At 44.1% G+C, this 25,311-nt stretch overlaps 2 protein-coding genes across 5 annotated transcripts in view; both read left to right on the forward strand.

Annotated features, from left to right (window-relative positions):
* LOC106598556 (F-actin-uncapping protein LRRC16A) overlaps positions 1 to 7,229 on the forward strand; it is a 286,920-nt gene extending 279,691 nt beyond the window's left edge. Inside the window, exons 37-38 of one of the 4 annotated variants that reach the window (XM_082975967.1) lie at positions 2,436 to 2,584; positions 3,851 to 7,229. In XM_082975967.1, the coding sequence (XP_082832093.1) occupies positions 2,436 to 2,584; positions 3,851 to 3,856 (155 nt within the window). In that variant the 3' untranslated portion in view covers positions 3,857 to 7,229. Of the gene's footprint in view, positions 1 to 2,435; positions 2,585 to 3,850 lie in introns of those variants that run through there. The other 3 variants (XM_082975965.1, XM_082975966.1, XM_082975968.1) reach the window with 3 other exon arrangements.
* A 6,705-nt stretch (positions 7,230 to 13,934) lies between these two features.
* Positions 13,935 to 25,311, forward strand: part of segn (Secretagogin) — an 83,570-nt gene continuing 72,193 nt past the window's right edge. Inside the window, 4 exon segments of the mRNA NM_001140072.1 lie at positions 13,935 to 14,078; positions 14,246 to 14,316; positions 17,815 to 17,907; positions 22,583 to 22,672. Of these exon segments, the coding sequence (NP_001133544.1) occupies positions 14,009 to 14,078; positions 14,246 to 14,316; positions 17,815 to 17,907; positions 22,583 to 22,672 (324 nt within the window). The 5' untranslated portion in view covers positions 13,935 to 14,008.

Consider the following 25,311-nt stretch of genomic DNA (forward strand, 5'->3'; position numbering starts at 1 on the left):
AAAACCTTATTTGTTTATCGACAATTGAGAATAACTCACCACAGGTTAATGAGAAGGGTGTGCTTGAAAGGATGCACATAACTGCAGTGTTGGGTTGGATGAGGCTCTCTTGTTCAGATATGGGTAAGTGGACTGGAGGCAGGGCATGAAAGGGATAATGAATCCAGTTGTTTGTGTCGTCCATTTTGGGAAAGTACCTGTGTAATTGCGCACCCAGCTCGCACATTTGACATTGTCCGTAAACTTGAGTTAATTTGCACACAAAAAATCATACAATGATGGAAAGACCTGTGTGTTGTCCTTGTTCCAACTTCTTAATCATAGCCTCAATTTTGTCCTGCACATTGAATATAGTTGTGGAGAGTCCCTGTAATCCTACATTCAGATCATTCAGGCCAGAAAAAACATCCCCCAGATAGGCCAGTCGTGTGATAAACTCATCATCATGCAAGTGGTCAGACAAGTGAACATTTTGGTCAGTAAAGAACTTTAAGCTCGTCTCTCAAATCAAAGAAACGTGTCAATACTTTGCCCCTTGATAACCAGTGCAGTCTGTATGTTGTAAAAGTGTTACATGGTCGCTGCCCATATCATTGCATAATGCAGAAAATACACTACACAGTCTACTACATACTCTATAACACACTCTACTACACACTCTACTACACTCTACTACACACTCTACTACACTCTACTACACACTCTACTACACACTCTACTACACACTCTACTACAGTCTACTACACAGTCTACTACACACTCTACTACACACACTACTACAGTCTACTACACACTCTACTACACACTCTACTACACACTCTACTACACAGTCTACTACACACTCTACTACACACTCTACAACACACTCTACTACACACTCTACTACAGTCTACTACACACTCTACTACACACTCTACTACACAGTCTACTACACACTCTACTACACACTCTACTACACACTCTACTACACACTCTACTACACACTCTACTACACTCTACTACACACTCTACTACAGTCTACTACACACTCTACTACACACTCTACTACACACTCTACTACACAGTTTACTACACACTCTACTACACTCTACTACACACTCTACTACAGTCTACTACACACTCTACTACAGTCTACTACACACTCTACTACACACTCTACTACAGTCTACTACACACTCTACTACACTCTACTACACTCTACTACACACTCTACTACACACTACTACACACTCTACTACACACTACTACACACTCTACTACACACTACTACTCGCTCTATAACACACTCTACTACACTCTACTACACACTCTACTACACACTCTACTACACACTCTACTACACACTCTACTACACACTACTACACACTCTACTACACACTACTACACACTCTACTACTCACTCTATAACACACTCTACTACACACTCTACTACACACTCTACTACACTCTACTACAGTCTACTACACACTCTACTACTCACTCTATAACACACTCTACTACACACTCTACTACACACTCTACTACACTCTACTACAGTCTACTACACACTCTACTACACACTCTACTACACACTACTACACACTCAACTACACACTACTACTCGCTCTACTACTCACTCTATAACACACTCTACTACACAGTCTACTACATACTCTATAACAGTCTACTACACACTTTACTACACTCTATAACACAGTTATTACACACTCTACTACACACTCTATAACACAGTCTACTACACACCCTACTACACACTCTACTACACACTCTACTACACACTCTACTACACAGTCTACTACACGCTCTACTACACGCTCTACTACACAGTCTACTACACACCAACATTACTCCTATGAACAGTCACTGAGGGCACCACAAACCACACTTCACCCCCAGTGCTAGTGAGGAGATTTAAATCATGTTCTATGGATCAAGATTGAATCTATCGATAGGTTATCGATGTTATTGATATGTCATTGATAGCTTATTGATAGCTTATTGATATGTCATTGATAGCTTATTGATAGGTTATTGATAGGTTATTGATAGCTTATTGATAGGTTATTGATAGCTTATTGATAGCTTATTGATAGGTTATTGATAGGTTATTGATAGGTTATTGATAGCTTATTGATAGGTTATTGATAGGTTATTGATAGCTTATTGATAGCTTATTGATAGCTTATTGATAGGTTATTGATAGGTTATTGATAGGTTATTGATAGGTTATTGATAGGCTACTCATTCTTTAAAAACTCCATCAAAAAGAACCACACATTACCTACTTGTATTCTATTTGTAGCAGCCCAGATGTGCTGAAAGACAAATTAGAATGAATTACTATGCCCCAATGGGATTGGCCCTGTGGCTAATTGAATGGCTAATTGACCAACGAGCACTAAAGCCCAGCCTCCCTCCCTCCACCCTCTCCCTAGTGAATGTTCCAACAGAAGACGCTAGTGTGTTTGATTCTGATCAGGAAGCTGACAGGCCAATCTCAGAGCCCGACACGCCTGCCAATCACCTACCAGCACCGAACAGGAAGTGGGCGAGCACAAGAGCAGGAAGTCCCTCCCCTTTACTGGTTAGAAGAAGTTCTCCCTTTCCCTCCTCCTCTCTCACTTGTATCTTTCATGATCTCTCATCTTGTCCCGTAGTTCAGGTCAGTCTGCAGTGAGATTCATTATTGGAGCTTCTGGACGTGATTTGATTGATAGTGATGACTTATAATTGAAGGAAGCTTACCAAAATGAATCTACCATACCGCCTACTGATCTTTCTCCAACTGGCACCTGAGGCAGAAAGTTACCCGGGCTTCTCTAGGCCTCACATACCTTCATATTTTTAGAACATGTCTTGATGCCAGTTGGTGCCAGTTGGAAAATGTGCTTGCTTTTCTTTAGAAAATGTGTTGGATTGATTCATCTTTCGCAAGTTACTGTCTAAAAGTGTTATTTTGACTCATTTTTAGCACTGATGAGGTAGAGATGGAGATTAAAACAGAAATGAAACAATTTGTTTTCAGAAAAGGTTGTTTTTGGCGCCCTCTGCTGTTCATTCTCCTAACCAGACCCTGTCCTCTGCTGTTCATTCTCCTAACCAGACCCTGTCCTCTGCTGTTCATTCTCCTAACCAGACCCTGTCCTCTGCTGTTCATTCTCCTAACCAGACCCTGTCCTCTGCTGTTCATTCTCCTAACCAGACCCTGTCCTCTGCTGTTCATTCTCCTAACCAGACCCTGTCCTCTGCTGTTCATTCTCCTAACCAGACCCTGTCCTCTGCTGTTCATTCTCCTAACCAGACCCTGTCCTCTGCTGTTCATTCTCCTAACCAGACCCTGTCCTCTGCTGTTCATTCTCCTAACCAGACCCTGTCCTCTGCTGTTCATTCTCCTAACCAGACCCTGTCCTCTGCTGTTCATTCTCCTAACCAGACCCTGTCCTCTGCTGTTCGTTCTCCTAACCAGACCCTGTCCTCTGCTGTTCATTCTCCTAACCAGACCCTGTCCTCTGCTGTTCGTTCTCCTAACCAGACCCTGTCCTCTGCTGTTCATTCTCCTAACCAGACCCTGTCCTCTGCTGTTCATTCTCCTAACCAGACCCTGTCCTCTGCTGTTCATTCTCCTAACCAGACCCTGTCCTCTGCTGTTCATTCTCCTAACCAGACCCTGTCCTCTGCTGTTCGTTCTCCTAACCAGACCCTGTCCTCTGCTGTTCATTCTCCTAACCAGACCCTGTCCTCTGCTGTTCGTTCTCCTAACCAGACCCTGTCCTCTGCTGTTCATTCTCCTAACCAGACCCTGTCCTCTGCTGTTCGTTCTCCTAACCAGACCCTGTCCTCTTCTCCTCAGCAGTGAAACCAGGCTCAGTGTCAGACCCTGCCAAACACCAGAGCCCCCACCGCCACAACTCTGAGGACAACGTCTCCAAACCCAAGGACCAAACCCCCAACCCTGACAGAGACAAGGGACCGGGGAGAAAGTCTTCCCAATCTGGAGAAGAGGCCGACAAAGACTTTATTTTTATATGAGAAACTAAACTCTCAATGAATGACAGGTGCATGGTACCTGCCTGTCATCTCAATATATCTGATATCAGGAATCAGAAAGCAAAGACCCTATGTCTAAAGAAGACTGTCGGGAGAGTAACCCCTGTGAAGTGTTTCACTTTGATAGTACACTTTCACTAATCTCAGTAATACCAAGATAAATACGGCTAAAGCACTGTTATGATGATGCACTGTTGTGTGTTAAGTCACTGTGGAAAATAAACAGCACCTTTTCTGAAGGGGGAAGGAGAGGGACATCCCTTTACATGACTCCGATATCTCATGGTTTGGCCATGTGTGGACTATGTCATCATGGTTTGGCCATGTGTGTACTATGTCATCATGGTTTGGCCATGTGTGGACTATGTCATCATGGTTTGGCCATGTGTGTACTATGTCATCATGGTTTGGCCCTTTGTGGACTATGTCATCATGGTTTGGCCCTGTGTGTACTATGTCATCATGGTTTGGACATGTGTGGACTATGTCGTCATGGTTTGGCCCTGTGTGTACTATGTCATCATGGTTTGGACATGTGTGTACTATGTCATCATAGCTTTGTGTGTCGGTCATCCCCTGTGCTTGTATTGGGAACTGAACTGGTGTACTGTCAGGCCAGTAAAAGCTAGCCTGGAATCCACACTGAATATGGCACTGTTTCACTATTCAGATTGGTATCCATGCTAAGTGAAAGCTGGACATGGATGGAACTCCAGCTCGGGGCTTTTCTGCACTCATGGTCAATTGGCTACTAATTCAGGACCTGACTGCTTCATGTGGACAGACGGACGTTTTCAAACCTGTCCAGCAATTCAGGAAGTAAACTGAAATTCCATTTCCATTTCTCTTCACTGCTTTTCAATAAGAACATTTTTTAATTGGCTTAGTTTCTGGATTGACTGGAATTGAAATGGAATTGACCCCAACGCTGCTGTCCAGTCAGTCAGGGCCAGACAACTAGGGGTCATGTCCTGGCCTCGGCACCTTTCGGTCTTTCAATCGGTCTTCGTTTGCTGCCTCGCTGCCAGTAGTTTATTTTCTTCACGACCTGTAATCATGGCTTGGCCTGAAGGATTGGCTTACTGAGTCAGAACATAGTGATGTCGGGGACTGGGTTGAATGCTGTGAATGCATCACATTCCATGAACCTGTCCACCTGGGCCATGTTCAGTAGGCAGAAAACTGACTGAAACAGGGAGGTAAATTACCTGAACTTGTCCAATAAGAAACACTTGTTTTAGTTTATTACGCTCTCTACTGAACTAGGACCCTGAGGGGTATTCTACGAAGCAGGTAGCAAGGTAACTTTGGTAAACTATGAGTTCAACTCGGGATAACAGGTCAAAGCGGCTCACCTTTCAGCCAGGTGAATTTCTATGGCAACGAATCCTCCAGAACTAACCCGCTCCGGGGAAGGCTAACTCCACTTCCCTTGAATCAAATGATCAATTAAATCAGTTTCCCTCACTCTCGCAAAGACTGCCTCATCCCCTTCATTTGAGGAAGACCACTGATTTGAAATATATAAATGTTTTCTGTGTTAAAAACTAGTAATGTTAAAATATATAACATTTCACATTTAGTAATGACAGAATGCATTCTAAACTTCACCCACAGTAGCACTTCTGTATGATTCATAATATTATTTTATTGATAGGAGGGGGGGGGGGGAGGTGCCTGTGGTTGTTGTGCATTGATAAACACACCAAAGACAAGTAATAAAATAAAGACGAATTAATGATAAGTAATAAAATAAAATAAACGCATTAATGATAAGTAATAAAATAAAGACTAATTAATGATAAGTAATAAAATAAAGACTAATTAATGATAAGTAATAAAATAAAATAAACGCATTAATGATAAGTAATGAAATAAAGACTAATTAATGATAAGTAATGAAATAAAGACGGAACTTCTAAAAGCCAATTTCACACCACAGCTGCTGAATTTCCAAAATAACTTTCCTTTTCTCTTGATTTCTGCACCAATGAAAATGTTGCACTGAGTCGCCCATGGATTGACGTTTCAGCATTGTCACAATGAAGAGTTCGCCGTTCGACTAGCCATGTGCAGTTCCAAGCCTTCTAGAGTTAGCGGCAGGCGTACAAGCAATATCCACCGTCGTTAGGTACACATGAAGCCTGAACTGGGATGTGAAGCTAACTGAAGCTGGTTAGCTCTAGAAGACCCTGAGTAGATCTAGCATGCTTCGTAGGATAACCCCTCTGGTTAACTGTGTTGGTTGGATTTCTCTGTCTTGTATTTTATTCTTTCTGTTTGGGGATAAAGAGCAGCTGTCTGTCTTCTGTTTGGTTCTATGAAACAATAAAACCATGGAACGACGTGTTAGAAGAATCAGTAAGAGTTAAATAAGTAAGAGAGAGAGTCTATCTCTCAGACAGGCAGAGTGATTACTGCTGAATTTGTGTGTCTGATATGCATGTGTGATGTACTGTATGTGTAGTATAATACTGTATGTTAAGTTACATACATGTAATATAATACTGTATGTTAAGTTACATACATGTAATATAATACTGTATGTTAAGTTACATACATGTAATATAATACTGTATGTTAGGTTACATGTATTACAATACTGTATGTTAAATTACATACATGTAATATAATACTGTATGTTAAGATACATACATGTATTATAATACTGTATGTTAAGTTACATACTTGTAATATAATACTGTATGTTAAGATACATGTAATATATCCACACACGTATGTGTACACATCCTATACTACTATGGTACTACTAAGCACACTACTAAAATAGGTTTATATAATGATGTAATTTATTGAAATAAAAACAGTGGTCGGTTGTGTTTTTATCCCTTTTCTTGTCCTTATTGTAAATGTACATTGTGTTAATACTGAGGAAATCAATTAGTCGATTTCATTGTTTTCTTCTTATTCTTTAAACAATTCATTAGTTGGATTATTTTATTTTTATGACAAGAAACAAGCAGAAACATTGATATATTTGCCTGATCATTTCTGAAAAGCAAAAAAAAGGAAAGTTAATTCAACAAAGAAAATGACTCCATGTTGTTATGCTGTATGCTTTATTTAGTTACGGACAACACTCCTTAACATGTTTCACTAAATCACACATGTCCTTCCTTATGTGAATATTTATACCAATTAAAATAATTGTACAGATTGAACACGTCTAAATGAGATTTGTACAGATCTTTGATGACACATTGATGGTTGAATCAGTGTTGAATGAATGGGGTTCCATTACTTTAAGCTTCTTCTATGTGCTCTGCCTGTTGACACGGATGCCAAGTCTAGCAAGCCGATGCTGGCATCCTTCCTCTGCATTACCGTGATGCAGCACAATAGAGGTCCCATACATTGCGGTACTCATCGTCTCGGAGTGACCCTGAGAAGACTCTCTCTCCAGCCATCTGCTCTTCTTTTGTTTGAGCTTGTTGTGGCTTCTCATTCTGTCTACTTTCCAAATGTGCTCACAGTCTCCAGGAAACTCATGAAAGTGTGAGCGGTTGTCCTCCATTCTTCTTAAAGCTTGTCCCAACTGAAGTCTCTGAGAGCAGAAGGAGTGGTCTGTCACAGTATGGAGTTCAATTCAAATGGCTTGACATGCTTTGGAACTTATTTGGAGACCTCAGGAGCCAGACTGGGGTGACCAGGGGAGCCAGACTGGGGTGACCAGGGGAGTCAGACTGGGGTGACCAGGGAGACAGACTGGGGTGACCAGGGGAGTCAGACTGGGGTGACCAGGGGAGCCAGACTGGGGTGACCAGGGGGAGCCAGACTGGGGTGACCAGGGAGCCAGACTGGGGTGACCAGGGGAGTCAGACTGGGGTGACCAGGGGAGTCAGACTGGGGTGACCAGGGGGAGCCAGACTGGGGTGACCAGGGGAGTCAGACTGGGGTGACCAGGGAGCCAGACTGGGGTGACCAGGGGAGTCAGACTGGGGTGACCAGGGGAGCCAGACTGGGGTGACCAGGGGGAGCCAGACTGGGGTGACCAGGGGAGTCAGACTGGGGTGACCAGGGGGAGCCAGACTGGGGTGACCAGGGGAGTCAGACTGGGGTGACCAGGGGAGTCAGACTGGGGTGACCAGGGGAGTCAGACTGGGGTGACCAGGGGGAGCCAGACTGGGGTGACCAGGGGAGTCAGACTGGGGTGACCAGGGGGAGCCAGACTGGGGTGACCAGGGGAGTCAGACTGGGGTGACCAGGGGAGTCAGACTGGGGTGACCAGGGAGCCAGACTGGGGTGACCAGGGGAGCCAGACTGGGGTGACCAGGGAGCCAGACTGGGGTGACCAGGGAGCCAGACTGGGGTGACCAGGGGGAGCCAGACTGGGGTGACCAGGGGGAGCCAGACTGGGGTGACCAGGGGGAGCCAGACTGGGGTGACCAGGGGGAGCCAGACTGGGGTGACCAGGGGGAGCCAGACTGGGGTGACCAGGGGGCGCCAGACTGAGGTGACCAGGGGAGTCAGACTGGGGTGACCAGGGGAGCCAGACTGGGGTGACCAGGGGAGTCAGACTGGGGTGACCAGGGGAGTCAGACTGGGGTGACCAGGGGAGTCAGACTGGGGTACCCAGGGGGCGCCAGACTGGGGTGACCAGGGGAGTCAGACTGAGGTGACCAGGGGAGCCAGACTGGGGTGACCAGGGGAGTCAGACTGGGGTGACCAGGGAGCCAGACTGGGGTGACCAGGGGGCGCCAGACTGGGGTGACCAGGGGGCGCCAGACTGGGGTGACCAGGGAGTCAGACTGGGGTGACCAGGGGAGTCAGACTGGGATGACCAGGGGAGTCAGACTGGGATGACCAGGGGAGTCAGACTGGGGTGACCAGGGGGAGTCAGACTGGGGTGACCAGGGGGAGCCAGACTGGGGTGACCAGGGGGAGCCAGACTGGGGTGACCAGGGGAGTCAGACTGGGGTGACCAGGGAGCCAGACTGGGGTGACCGGGGGAGCCAGACTGGGGACGTTCATCACAATCTTTGGTAGCATGTGGAACATCCTAGTACAACCTTCTCCACAAACTTCTCCATTGGGACCAGTAACTAACTTCTCCATTGGGACCAGTAACTAACTTCTCCATTGGGACCAGTAACTAACTTCTCCATTGGGACCAGTAACTAACTTCTCCATTGGGACCAGTAACTAACTTCTCCATTGGGACCAGTAACTAACTTCTCCATTGGGACCAGTAACTAACTTCTCCATTGGGACCAGTAACTAACTTCTCCATTGGGACCAGTAACTAACTTCTCCATTGGGACCAGTAACTAACTTCTTCATTGGGACCAGTAACTAACATCTCCATTGGGACCAGTAACTAACTTCTCCATTGGGACCAGTAACTAACTTCTCCATTGGGACCAGTAACTAACTTCTCCATTGGGACCAGTAACTAACTTCTCCATTGGGACCAGTAACTAACTTCTCCATTGGGACCAGTAACTAACTTCTCCATTGGGACCAGTAACTAACTTCTCCATTGGGACCAGTAACTAACATCTCCATTGGGACCAGTAACTAACATCTCCATTGGGACCAGTAGCTAACTTCTTCATTGGGACCAGTAACTAACTTCTTCATTGGGACCAGTAACTAACTTCTCCATTGGGACCAGTAACTAACTTCTTCATTGGGACCAGTAACTAACTTCTCCATTGGGACCAGTAACTAACTTCTCCATTGGGACCAGTAACTAAGTTCTCCATTGGGACCAGTAACTAACTTCTCCATTGGGACCAGTAACTAACTTCTTCATTGGGACCAGTAACTAACTTCTCCATTGGGACCAGTAACTAACTTCTTCATTGGGACCAGTAACTAACTTCTCCATTGGGACCAGTAACTAACTTCTCCATTGGGACCAGTAACTAACTTCTCCATTGGGACCAGTAACTAACTTCTCCATTGGGACCAGTAACTAACTTCTCCATTGGGACCAGTAACTAACTTCTCCATTGGGACCAGTAACTAACTTCTCCATTGGGACCAGTAACTAACTTCTCCATTGGGACCAGTAACTAACTTCTTCATTGGGACCAGTAACTAACTTCTCCATTGGGACCAGTAACTAACTTCTCCATTGGGACCAGTAACTAACTTCTCCATTGGGACCAGTAACTAACTTCTCCATTGGGACCAGTAACTAACTTCTCCATTGGGACCAGTAACTAACTTCTCCATTGGGACCAGTAACGATGCGAGTATTATGGGATGTTTTCAGTCTGCACCTAGAAGAATGGGAGGGACCCATGTCATGAGGTTAATAGTGATTGTCATGGCAGACATTGGCTGAATATAACGTTTTAATATCTTTGGCTGTGAGTGATGGGGGAAAGAAAAGGCCTCTAAGACAGTTACTTGAATAATTCAATGGATGTTTTGTTTACAAAGTTGATTACTTTTTTATTCCAAATTGTATTCACTCCCACTAAGGCCAACTTTGAATCGTTGATGTGCAAGGCTTGCTGTGTGCAGTAGCCTGGGGACGAGGTTATGCTGCATTCATAAATGGGAAGGTGGACATTTCCAGTTGTGAAGTAGTAAATACGAGTTGGATGTATTCACATGCAGAGGTCCCGGGTTGGAGCCAGGTATGTGCCAAATCGGGGTAAAGTGGTACTCCCTAAGCAAGCAGCGTGACGTCCTCTAAAGTGGTGCCGTGACCCGGATCTACAGCGCAACGCCGGGGTCGCTGTTAAGTAAGTTTGAGGGGTGAATGTAGCACTTGGAGTTTATTTTAGATTTTTACAGGGACAGTGAACGTTAATCAACGTTTCAGTAAAAGTGACAGTTTTAGCCAGCCGGCTAATTTTCAACCGCAGTCTCTGGGCAGGTTATTAAAAACAATTACAATAACAATCCAGACAAACAATGAGCAGTGAGCACTTGCAAAGCAAGATAGGACAGGCAACAGTAAGACGCAGACAAACATGCAGACAGACAGACAGACAGACAAACATGCAGACAGATATGCGGACAGACAGATATGCGGACAGACAGACATGCAGACAAACACCTCACAAGCTGCAGACAACTGATAACATGGAAAGCTACAATACACAGCTAAGTTTTATTCTTGATCTGAAAATGTGGTCGGAGGCGCTGTATGGATGGTGTGACGCAGTTGAGGTGCCTCCAGAAGCACGCAGAGGCCAAATTGAGCTCTGTACCGCATCGTGACCGGTAGAGACGCTTGAGGGAGGATAGTTACATATAAACTCAGCAAAAAAAAACTGTCTTTCAAAGATCATTCGTAAAAATCCAAATAACTTCACAGATCTTCATTGTAAAGGGTTTAAACACTGTTTCCCATGCTTGTTCAATAAACCATAAACAATTAATGAACATGCACCTGTGGAACGGTCGTTAAGACACTAACAGCTTACAGACGGTAGGCAATTAAGGTCACAGTTATGAAGACTTAAGACACTAAAGAGGCCTTTCTACTGACTCTGAAAAACACCAAAAGAAAGATGCCCAGGGTCCCTGCTCATCTGTGTGAACGTGCCTTAGGCATGTTGCAAGGAGGCATGAAGACTGCAGATGTGGCCTGGGCAATAAATTGCAATGTCCATACTGTGAGACGCCTAAGACAGCGCTACAGGGAGACAGGATGGACAGCTGATTGTCCTCGCCGTGGCAGACGACGTGTACAACACCTGCACAGGATCACACCTGCGGGACAGGTACAGGATGACAACAACTGCCCGAGTTACACCAGGAACGCACAATCCCTCCATCAGTGCTCAGACTGTCCGCAATAGGGTGAGAGAGGCTGGACTGAGGGCCTGTAGGCCTGTTGTAAGGCAGGTCCTCACCAGACATCATTGGCAACAACGTCGCCTATGGGCACAAACCCACCGTCGCTGGACCAGACAGGACTGGCAAAAAGTGCTCTTCACTGACGAGTTGCGGTTTTGTCTCACCAGGGGTGATGGTCGGATTCGCGTTTATCATCGAAGGAATGAGCGTTACACCGAGGCCTGTACTCTGGAGCGAGATCGATTTGGAGGTGGAGGGTCAGTCATGGTCTGGGGCGGTGTGTCACAGCATCATCGGACTGAGCTTGTTGTCATTGCAGGCAATCTCAACTCTGTGCGTTACAGGGAAGACATCCTCCTCCTTCATGTGGTACCCTTCCTGCAGGCTCATCCTGACATGACCCTCCAGCATGACAATGTCACCAGCCATACTGCTCGTTCTGTGCGTGATTTCCTGCAAGACAGGAATGTCAGTGTTCTGCCATGGCCAGTGAAGAGCCCGGATCTTAATCTCATTGAGCACGTCTGGGACCTGTTGGATCGGAGGGTGAGGGCTAGGGCCATTCCCCCCAGAAATGTCCGGGAACTTGCCTTGGTGGAAGAGTGGGGTAACATCTCACAGCAAGAACTGGCAAATCTGGTGCAGTCCATGAGGAGGAGATGCACTGCAGTACTTAATGCAGCTGGTGGCCACAACAGATTACATTTGATTTTGACCCCCCCTTTGTTCAGGGACACATTATTCAAAATCTGTTAGTCACATGTCTGTGGAACTTGTTCAGTTTATGTCTCAGTTGTTGAATATTGTTATGTTCATACAAATATTTACACATGTTAAGTTTGCTGAAAATAAACAGAGTTGACAGTGAGACTACGTTTCTCTTTTTGCTTTTTATGTATTTGTGAAGCAGAGGTCCTGGGTCCGAGACAGGTATATGCTGCATGGGGATGAAGTGGTACACGCTCAGCAATCAGCATGACGTCCTTTTACACGATTTTCCCACTAGTAATTACCAGGTGAAGTAAATACAACCTTTCAACTTAGTTATGAATGTCGGGTTAGTGTTGAATATAGGCAGGTCAGTACCACATCTAGCCACTAGATGGCGGGATAATTATGAGATAAAGCCGAGCCATCTCACTGGGCATAGACGTCCGTTCAACATTATTCCACCATTTAATTCAACCAGTGTGATCCCAGCGGGATGGGAGAACTCTTGTCTGCATTCTGCGTTTGATTGAATACAGGCCTGTAATTCAACTAGAATAAAACACTGAAATATGTTACTGTGAAACTGTAATCACAGTACAAGTGTGTCTTGTACTGGGATAGGATAAAGTAATCCTTTTAACCCACCTACCCCCCCCCCCCCCCCCCCAAAAAAATATATATTTACAAAAAAAATAATATATATATAAAAACAAATATAGATGTACTATTGTAAAGTGGTTGTTCCACTGGATATCATAAGGTAAATGCACCAATTTGTAAGTCGCTCTGGATAAGAGCGTCTGCTAAATGACGTAAATGTCTTGATTTAGTGCTTTTTTAAATGCAAGCTGAGAATTAATTCAGCCAGCCACTCTAAAAATCTGCCAGTGAGAAATGAAATCTCGTAAACTATTAAAAATCGTAAACCATCTCTGGTATGATATGCATAACTTTGACAGACCAGTTTCAGGAGGAAAGCATTTGTGTGACTAGTCTCATCTCCTTTATTGCTACAGTCAACAGAACCATGTATTTAGACAGTTAGACCAATGCGGTTTCTGCGTGATGATACATTTACATGACACTTGAACATTCTGTGGCAGCCATGTTAGTTCCCCATTAACTTTACATGTGGAATATTAAAACAATGCTATGTAACCGAATGTCTAGAATTAGAACAATATTCAACATTCTAAAAGTTGACCAAACTCTCGAATGTCTCTGCAGTCGAAATCCGTTCGGCCCTCCTGTATTCTATTCATTCTACACCGCGTCATGGTGAAGTCAGATTAGTCCATATAAGGAGGTGGGGTTTGGAGAATTGATCGGTCCACATCAAGAAAAGCAGCCAAACGTCATACTGAACTAGTGCAGAGTAGACTCGACAAGGATACAGCGACAGTAGGCTGTCAACTGAACTATCATAAACCCTATTTAAGAGATATCGTTTACACTCCTGTGTATTACAATGGACTGCGCTTTTGAGCACTTGGATGCTGTTGGTTTTCTGGAGATTTGGCAACACTTTGATGCAGACGGTGACAATTATTAATATTATAACCTAACCATGCGAGCTATGGTTTGATAACTTGATATATGTTATTTTTGATGCAATAAAAACCATGTTATTTATGTAAAGAAAACGTTTAAAATGTATTCTAAAACGTATGAGAGAGTATTTTAAATGTTGATAATGCTTCTCCAGATAATGGTTACATCGAGGGGAAGGAGTTGGATCACTTCTTCCGTCACATGATGACGAAATTAGGTCCGGAGGTAAGTACATATATTTTCCCTTTTATCTTTTAACTATTTTATTAGCAGCCTAATAACGCGCAACACATTTGAAGCGCAGCAGGTGCACTTTGTCTATTTGCGAGTTACTGCCAGAAACTAGTGTGCGCCCTTATAAATGACGCATAACAGATACATTATTATTATAAATATCCTCTTCTAAATATGACTCACTGTTCCTCGGAAGTGTTATCGGACGTTCCTCTATTACAGATAGCCTACAACGGGTTAAAGGCACTTCCTCTTGTATACCGTAAGTGGTGTGCCACTGTTGCCTCTATGGGAGATTACCAACAACATGTTATTTTTGTGTTAAGTATTTACAGTCGATCAATGTACCTCTTGGTCTAGATGAGTGAATAAAACGATTCGATGGCAGGCTTCTGATGATTGACAAGTAAATACAACTATGGGTTGTATCAGGAAAACAGCCAGTACTTTTCCCATGTAATTGTGCAGCAAAGGGCAGCGTATCTTTAGTTATAGCTCTGTCCAAACAAAGGCTCCACCTTTTAGTATGTGTTTGTCTTTTTCCTGAGTGGGTTAAGCTGCTGTCCAGATGGGCTCAAGGATGACATTAGGATGCTACAGGCATCAGCAAACGCAATTAGGGTGTGTGTCCCAATTGGCACCCTATTCCCTATATAGTGCACTACTTTTGACCAAAGCCCTATGGCACCCTGTTCCCTATATAGTGAACTACTTTTGACCAGAACCCTATGGCACCCTGTTCCCTATATAGTGCACTACTTTTGACCAAAGCCCTATGGAACCCTGTTCCCTATATAGTGCACTACTTTTGACCAAAGCCCTATGGAACCCTGTTCCCTATATAGTGCACTACTTTTGACCAGAGCCAATAGGGCACCCTGTCCCCTATATAGTGCACTACTTTTGACCAGAGCCAATAGGGTGCCATTTGGGACGTATAGTTGATGTTCTGGCCTACTTCCCAGTGGGTGGTTAGAGAGAGGCCATGTTCAGCACTGAGAATGGGTTCTGTGATGGGGATGTAGTTGTTTAATGGTTCCTGCAGATGTGTAGAAAACTAAATATTGTTGTGATATTGTTAAAATACATGAAACTGACCACCACTTGGTAGTCATAAGACCAATAACATCTGTGCTCAGTTTTCATCTCATTGGCTATCATATAAACAGGAAGTATTGACATTAAAGTCTGAAAGGACAAATCTGGAGAAGTTTTTGGTTTCCTAGAATATTATAATCACTTGCCTAAAAAAAATGTCAATTAGCTATTTACATGCAGAAGTGAAATATATTTCCTGACTTTCACTTACACATACGAGAGGAATCAGAAAGATCAGCACTGGAATTCTTTATATTTTGGTTGTGAGCATCAATTACATTCTCAGAGCTCAACTAGCCCGACTGCAATAAATTCCATAAATTGTCTGTATTTCACTTTGCTTCCAGTCTTGCACTAAAGATTGTCCTGTCCCTGCCCTTAGACCACGGACACACTACTTGGTCAATATGTTCACTTACATTGGACATCATTATGCTTAAGGTCAACAGCTGATAAGGAACATAATAATATTGACAACAGACTCATGTCTCTGTATTATGAGAAGCTGCTGTCACCTACATGTCTGGGACAGGTCATTTATTGACAACAGACTCATGTCTCTGTATTATGAGAAGCTGCTGTCACCTACATGTCTGGGACAGGTCATTTATTGACAACAGACTCATGTCTCTGTATTATGAGAAGCTGCTGTCACCTACATGTCTTGGACAGGTCATTTATTGACAACAGACTCATGTCTCTGTATTATGAGAAGCTGCTGTCACCTACATGTCTGGGACAGGTCATTTATTGACAACAGACTCATGTCTCTGTATTATGAGAAGCTGCTGTCACCTACATGTCTGGGACAGGTCATTTATTGACAACAGACTCATGTATCTGTATTATGAGAAGCTGCTGGCACCTACATGTCTGGGACAGGTCATTTATTGACAACAGACTCATGTCTCTGTATTATGAGAAGCTGCTGTCACCTACATGTCTGGGACAGGTCATTTATTGACAACAGACTCATGTCTCTGTATTATGAGAAGCTGCTGTCACCTACATGTCTTGGACAGGTCATTTATTGACAACAGACTCATGTCTCTGTATTATGAGAAGCTGCTGTCACCTACATGTCTGGGACAGGTCATTTATTGACAACAGACTCATGTCTCTGTATTATGAGAAGCTGCTGTCACCTACATGTCTGGGACAGGTCATTTATTGACAACAGACTCATGTATCTGTATTATGAGAAGCTGCTGGCACCTACATGTCTGGGACAGGTCATTTATTGACAACAGACTCATGTCTCTGTATTATGAGAATCTGCTGGCACCTACATGTCTGGGACAGGTCATTTATTGACAACAGACTCATGTATCTGTATTATGAGAATCTGCTGTCACCTACATGTCTGGGACAGGTCATTTATTGACAACAGACTCATGTATCTGTATTATGAGAAGCTGCTGTCACCTACATGTCTGGGACAGGTCATTTATTGACAACAGACTCATGTCTCTGTATTATGAGAATCTGCTGGCACCTACATGTCTGGGACAGGTCATTTATTGACAACAGACTCATGTATCTGTATTATGAGAAGCTGCTGTCACCTACATGTCTGGGACAGGTCATTTATTTGTGTTTGTTCCTGCTCTCACTGTATCAACACAGCTAATTAGTTATGAAGTGTATCTCTAGGGAAGTAATATTTGATATAAATCCGTATTATATATACCTTACATACAACCCGTAATAAGACTATGAAATTAATATGATCAAAGTCTATCAAAACTGGTATCTTCTCCATAAAGAGGATTATGGTTGAGTTTCAGTAACAGGCTATCAAGAAAGGTATGAGAATGGAGAACTAAAGGAAAGTAGATTTAAATACATTGTAATACAAACGATTCACATAAGCTTAAATTACAATAAATTGTTATAGGCATGATGAGAGAGAGAGAAGTCATAGCCTGAAAAAGCCATGCCCCAAGAGGCCATGGAAGGAGAGAGAAAGAGAGAGAGTGTATTTCACCACAGCAGGTCAGGAACACAAAGAGAAAGACAGAATGAAACACTCCTTTATACCACCTGAGTTGTTTGGGTTCCAAATGTGAGTTGTTGACCAATAGGATTACTTTAAAAGTGACCTTCCAATCAGAAGACAACAGAAGCTCTGCTTGACAGAGATGTGACAGAATGGGGAATGGTGAGATAATGCAGCATTCCTAAGACAACACACAGGAAGTCATTGCATACAGTGTAGAGAGTCAGTTCAGGGAGGAAGCATCATTGATCATCGGGTATATTACATTTCCACCAGAGAAGAGAGACATGTGGGTACCAGTAAGCACATCTGGTCAGAGGAGAGAGAGGGAGGGGGGAGGGGGAGTCATAGTGACTGTGGTAACTGTTATTCTGATCTCTCTCTCCGTGCAGGATAAAGTAACAGAGGAGAGGGTCCAGAGGCTGAAGCAGAAGTTCATGTCAGCCTATGATGTCACCGCAGACGGACGCCTGCAGATCCAGGAGGTAACGTCAACAGATGCATAGGAACCTATAGCTATAACAATCTGAGATACAGATGGATAGGGAAACCTATAGCTATAACAATCTGAGATACAGATGGATAGGGAAACCTATAGCTATAACAATCTGAGATACAGATGGATAGGGAAACCTATAGCTATAACAATCTGAGATACAGATGGATAGGAAACCTATAGCTATAACAATCTGAGATACAGATGGATAGGGAAACCTATAGCTATAACAATCTGAGATACAGATGGATAGGAAACCTATAGCTATAACAATCTGAGATACAGATGGATAGGAACCCTATAGCTGTAACAATCTGAGATACAGATGGATAGGAATCCTATAGCTATAACAATCTGAGATACAGCCAACAGATGGATAGGGAACCCTATAGCTATAACAATCTAAGATACAGATGGATAGGGAACCCTATAGCTATAACAATCTGAGATACAGATGGATAGGGAAACCTATAGCTATAACAATCTGAGATACAGATGGATAGGGAAACCTATAGCTATAACAATCTGAGATACAGCCAACAGATGGATAGGGAACCTATAGCTATAACAATCTGAGATACAGATGGATAGGGAACCCTATAGCTATAACAATCTGCGATACAGATGGATAGGAAACCCTATAGCTATAACAATCTGCGATACAGATGGATAGGGAAACCCTATAGCTATAACAATCTGAGATACAGATGGATAGGAACCCTATAGCTATAACAATCTAAGATACAGATGGATAGGGAAACCTATCAAATCAAATCAAATGTATTTATATAGCCCTTCGTACATCAGCTGATATCTCAAAGTGCTGTACAGAAACCCAGCCTAAAACCCCAAACAGCAAGCAATGCATGTGAAAGAAGCACGGTGGCTAGGAAAAACTCCCTAGGAAAAACTCCCTAGAAAGGCCAAAAACCTAGGAAGAAACCTAGAGAGGAACCAGGCTATGAGGGGTGGCCAGTCCTCTTCTGGCTGTGCCGGGTGGATATTATAACAGAACATGGTCAAGATGTTAAAATGTTCATAAATGACCAGCATGGTAAAATAATAATAATCATAGTAGTTGTCGAGGGTGCAACAAGCACGTCCGGTGAACAGGTCAGGGTTCCATAGCCGCAGGCAGAACAGTTGAAACTGGAGCAGCAGCACGGCCAGGTGGACTGGGGATAGCAAGGAGTCATCATGCCAGGTAGTCCTGAGGCATGGTCCTAGGGCTCAGGTCCTCCGAGAGAAAGAAAGAAAGAGAGAAAGAGAGAATTAGAGAGAGCATGTTTAAATACACACAGGACACCGGATAAGACAAGAGAAATACTCCAGATGTAACAGACTGACCCTAGCCCCCCGACACATAAACTACTGCAGCATAAATACTGGAGGCTGAGACAGGAGGGATCAGGAGACACTGTGGCCCCATCCGATGAAACCCCCGGACAGGGCCAAACAGGCAGGATATAACCCCACCCACTTTGCCAAAGCACAGCCCCCACACCACTAGAGGGATATCTCCAACCACCAACTTACCGTCCTAAGAGAAGGCCGAGTATAGCCCACAAAGATCTCCGCCACGGCACAACCCAAGGGGGGGGCGCCAACCCAGACAGGAAGACCACGTCAGTGACTCAGCCCACTCAAGTGACGCACCCCTCCCATGGACGGCATGGAAGAACACCAGTACGCCAGTGACTCAGCCCCTGTAAAAAGGTTAGAGGCAGAGAATCCCAGTGGAGAGAGGGGAACCGGCAAGGCAGAGACAGCAAGGGCGGTTCGTTGCTCCAGCCTTTCCGTTCACCTTCACACTCCTGGGCCAGACTATACTTAATCATAGGACCTACTGAAGAGCTACTATAGCTATAACAATCTGAGATACAGATGGATAGGGAAACCTATAGCTATAACAATCGGAGATACAGATGGATAGGGAAACCTATAGCTATAACAATCTGAGATACAGTTGGATAGGGAAACCTATAGCTATAACAATCTGAGATACAGATGGATAGGGAAACCTATAGCTATAACAATCTGAGATACAGATGGATAGGGAACCCTATAGCTATAACAATCTGAGATACAGATGGATAGGGAAACCTATAGCTATAACAATCTGAGATACAGATGGATAGGGAAACCTATAGCTATAACAATCTGAGATACAGATGGATAGGGAACCCTATAGCTATAACAATCTGAGATACAGCCAACAGATGGATAGGAACCTATAGCTATAACAATCTGAGATACAGATGGATAGGAGCCCTATAGCTATAACAATCTGAGATACAGATGGATAGGAGCCCTATAGCTATAACAATCTGAGATACAGATGGATAGGGAAACCTATAGCTATAACAATCTGAGATACAGATGGATAGGGAACCCTATAGCTTTAACAATCTGAGATACAGATGGATAGGGAAACCTATAGCTATAACAATCTGAGATACAGATGGATAGGAAACCTATAGCTATAACAATCTGAGATACAGATGGATAGGGAAACCTATAGCTATAACAATCTGAGATACAGATGGATAGGAAACCTATAGCTATAACAATCTGCGATACAGATGGATAGGAAACCTATAGCTATAACAATCTGAGATACAGATGGATAGGAACCCTATAGCTGTAACAATCTGAGATACAGATGGATAGGGAAACCTATAGCTATAACAATCTGAGATACAGCCAACAGATGGATAGGAACCTATAGCTATAACAATCTGAGATACAGATGGATAGGGAAACCTATAGCTATAACAATCTGAGATACAGATGGATAGGGAAACCTATAGCTATAACAATCTGAGATACAGATGGATAGGGAAACCTATAGCTATAACAATCTGAGATACAGATGGATAGGGAAACCTATAGCTATAACAATCTGAGATACAGCCAACAGATGGATAGGAACCTATAGCTATAACAATCTGAGATACAGATGGATAGGGAAACCTATAGCTATAACAATCTGAGATACAGATGGATAGGAAACCTATAGCTATAACAATCTGCGATACAGCCAAGAGAACATCTCTGAGAGACATGAGTGACACAAGCTGACAAATAGCACAGTAACCTCAAGAGAGAGAGAGAGAAAAATGCTTTCATCCACTTTCAAAAGAAGACCAATTCATTTGACCACAAATCTCAAAGGCTTCCAGCATTTATAAGTGGGGGAAATGATCAATATATTTGTGTGGTTTCTGTGGGACGTTTTACTGTATATGGGAGTGGTCACTCACAGTAAACGCTCTCTCAGCCATCTGAAGATGACAGACAAGCCACACCGTCTCTTTGTGTGGTTGATGTGGAGAGCGCAGCGCTAGCAGCTAAGGGCGATGAAACCATTTCACTAATGGGATGAACAGTATACCGTTTGTAGAGATGGAGTGATAGGCACTTGTTTTAATTGTCAAAAGCACGATTCAGCATATATGACAGCCAATTGCATGACCAGATTCATTACACATGAACCAGCAGGAATCAATGACTGGTGCCACCTTTTTTCTCAGAGTTCTTGTTGGACAGTATTTTTGGTGCACAGTGCTGCAGTAGTAACCTACAACTGGTCTGTTTTCTCATGGTCTTTCCTCTCTCTCTCTCTCTCTCTCTCTCTCTCTCTCTCTCTCTCTCTATCTCTCTCTCGCTCTCTCTCTATCTCTCTCTCGCTCTCTCTCTCTCTCTCTCTGTATCTCTCTCTCTCTGTATCTCTCTCTCTCTCTGTATCTCTCTCTCTCTCTGTATCTCTCTCTCACTCTCTCTCACTCTCTCTGTCTCTCTCACTCTCTCTTTCTCTCTCTCTTTCTCTCTGTCTCTCACTCCCTCTCTCTCTCTCTCTCTCTCTCTCTCTTTCTCTCTCTCTGTCTCTCTCTCTCTTTCTCTCTGTCTCTCTCTCTCTCTTTCTCCCACTCTCTCTCTCTCTCTCTCTCTCTCCGCAATGTTGATCAGCTCCCAATGTAATCCCCTAATGCAGTGCTAATATAATTAGTACTAAGAGGGGACTGCACAAGATCCCGTTGGGCACTCAGCACAGTTAGATCTGGATGCCTGCCAGGTCCACAATTAGTGGGTCTGATGAATTGCTGCCACGTCACTGGCATCGTACTTCACTGACATCATACTTCACTGGCATCGTACTTCACTGGCATCATACATCACGGTCTCTCTGGGAAAAAGGTGCAGCTTCAGTGATTCAGTTAGAGAGGGGTGAATCAACAGTTAGAGAGGGGTGAATCAACAGTTAGAGAGGGGTGAATCAACAGTTAGAGAGGGGTGAATCAACAGTTAGAGAGGGGTGAATCAACAGTTAGAGAGGGGTGAATCAACAGTTAGAGAGGGGTGAATCAACAGTTAGAGAGGGGTGAATCAACAGTTAGAGAGGGGTGAATCAACAGTTAGAGAGGGGTGAATCAACAGTTAGAGACGCTGACTCTGGGCTGGTTGTATGGGAGGTCAGCTGGGTTGGGAGAGAGACTCTTAAGGATGGCTTCTCTCTCTTCTTACTCCCACGGATATCTTGCTGATAACTGTGGTGCAATTATCATGATATACAGTTGAATGCATTTTAGTTGAATTCACGTATTGTAAGTGACTCTGGATAAGAGCATCTGCTAAATGTTCATGTGTATTTGGTTGTGTTGCAGTTGGCCATGATGATCCTGCCACAGGATGAGAACTTCCTCCTGGTGTTCCGCAGGGAAGCCCCTCTGGACAACAGTGTAGACTTTATGAAGGTAAGAAGCCCCTCTGGACAACAGTGTAGACTTTATGAAGGTAAGAAGCCCCTCTGGACAACAGTGTAGACTTTATGAAGGTGAGAAGCCCCTCTGGACAACAGTGTAGACTTTATGAAGGTAAGAAGCCCCTCTGGACAACAGTGTAGACTTTATGAAGGTAAGAAGCCCCTCTGGACAACAGTGTAGACTTTATGAAGGTAAGAAGCCCCTCTGGACAACAGTGTAGACTTTATGAAGGTAAGAAGCCCCTCTGGACAACAGTGTAGACTTTATGAAGGTAAGAAGCCCCTCTGGACAACAGTGTAGACTTTATGAAGGTGAGAAGCCCCTCTGGACAACAGTGTAGACTTTATGAAGGTAAGAAGCCCCTCTGGACAACAGTGTAGACTTTATGAAGGTGAGAAGCCCCTCTGGACAACAGTGTAGACTTTATGAAGGTAAGAAGCCCCTCTGGACAACAGTGTAGACTTTATGAAGGTAAGAAGCCCCTCTGGACAACAGTGTAGACTTTATGAAGGTAAGAAGCCCCTCTGGACAACAGTGTAGACTTTATGAAGGTAAGAAGCCCCTCTGGACAACAGTGTAGACTTTATGAAGGTGAGAAGCCCCTCTGGACAACAGTGTAGACTTTATGAAGGTAAGAAGCCCCTCTGGACAACAGTGTAGACTTTATGAAGGTAAGAAGCCCCTCTGGACAACAGTGTAGACTTTATGAAGGTGAGAAGCCCCTCTGGACAACAGTGTAGACTTTTTGAAGGTGAGAAGCCCCTCTGGACAACAGTGTAGACTTGATGAAGGTGAGAAGCCCCTCTGGACAACAGTGTAGACTTTATGAAGGTAAGAAGCCCCTCTGGACAACAGTGTAGACTTTATGAAGGTAAGAAGCCCCTCTGGACAACAGTGTAGACTTTATGAAGGTAAGAAGCCCCTCTGGACAACAGTGTAGACTTTATGAAGGTGAGAAGCCCCTCTGGACAACAGTGTAGACTTTATGAAGGTAAGAAGCCCCTCTGGACAACAGTGTAGACTTTATGAAGGTAAGAAGCCCCTCTGGACAACAGTGTAGACTTTATGAAGGTAAGAAGCCCTTCTGGACAGTAGTGTAGACTTTATGAAGGTGAGAAGCCCCTCTGGACAACAGTGTAGACTTTATGAAGGTAAGAAGCCCCTCTGGACAACAGTGTAGACTTTATGAAGGTAAGAAGCCCCTCTGGACAACAGTGTAGACTTTATGAAGGTGAGAAGCCCCTCTGGACAATAGTGTAGATTTTATGAAGGTGAGAAGCCCCTCTGGACAACAGTGTAGACTTTATGAAGGTAAGAAGCCCCTCTGGACAACAGTGTAGACTTTATGAAGGTAAGAAGCCCCTCTGGACAACAGTGTAGACTTTATGAAGGTGAGAAGCCCCTCTGGACAACAGTGTAGACTTTATGAAGGTGAGAAGCCCCTCTGGACAACAATGTAGACTTTATGAAGGTGAGAAGCCCCTCTGGACAACAGTGTAGACTTTATGAAGGTGAGAAGCCCCTCTGGACAACAGTGTAGACTTTATGAAGGTGAGAAGCCCCTCTGGACAATAGTGTAGACTTTATGAAGCTGGAATGGTCTGTGTGGTGATCTGTTGGAGTGGTCTGAGTGGTGATCTGGTCTGAGTGGTGATCTGTTGGAATGGTCTGAGTGGTGATCTGTTGGAATGGTCTGAGTGGTGATCTGTTGGGTGGTGATCTGTTGGAATGGTCTGAGTGGTGATCTGTTGGAATGGTCTGAGTGGTGATCTGTTGGAATGGTCTGAGTGGTGATCTGTTGGAATGGTCTGAATGGTGATCTGTTGGAATGGTCTGTGTGGTGATCTGTTGGAATGGTCTGAGTGGTGATCTGTTGGAATGGTCTGAGTGGTGATCTGTTGGAATGGTCTGTGTGGTGATCTGTTGGAATGGTCTGAGTGGTGATCTGTTGGAATGGTCTGTGTGGTGATCTGTTGGAATGGTCTGTGTGGTGATCTGTTGGAATGGTCTGAGTGGTGATCTGTTGGAATGGTCTGTGTGGTGATCTGTTGGAATGGTCTGTGTGGTGATCTGTTGGAGTGGTCTGTGTGGTGATCTGTTGGAGTGGTCTGAGTGGTGATCTGGTCTGAGTGGTGATCTGGTCTGAGTGGTGATCTGTTGGAATGGTCTGAGTGGTGATCTGTTGGAATGGTCTGAGTGGTGATCTGTTGGAATGGTCTGAGTGGTGATCTGTTGGAATGGTCTGAGTGGTGATCTGTTGGAATGGTCTGAGTGGTGATCTGTTGGAATGGTCTGAGTGGTGATCTGGTGGAATGGTCTGAGTGGTGATCTGTTGGAATGGTCTGTGTGGTGATCTGTTGGAATGGTCTGAGTGGTGATCTGTTGGAATGGTCTGTGGTGATCTGTTGGAATGGTCTGAGTGGTGATCTGTTGGAATGGTCTGTGTGGTGATCTGTTGGAATGGTCTGTGTGGTGATCTGTTGGAGTGGTCTGTGTGGTGATCTGTTGGAGTGGTCTGAGTGGTGATCTGGTCTGAGTGGTGATCTGGTCTGAGTGGTGATCTGTTGGAATGGTCTGAGTGGTGATCTGTTGGAATGGTCTGCGTGGTGATCTGTTGGAATGGTCTGCGT

The sequence above is a fragment of the Salmo salar genome, chromosome 05 (assembly GCF_965601325.2).
Source record: "Salmo salar chromosome 05, fSalSal1, whole genome shotgun sequence".
NCBI classification, from domain to species: Eukaryota; Metazoa; Chordata; class Actinopteri; order Salmoniformes; family Salmonidae; genus Salmo; species Salmo salar.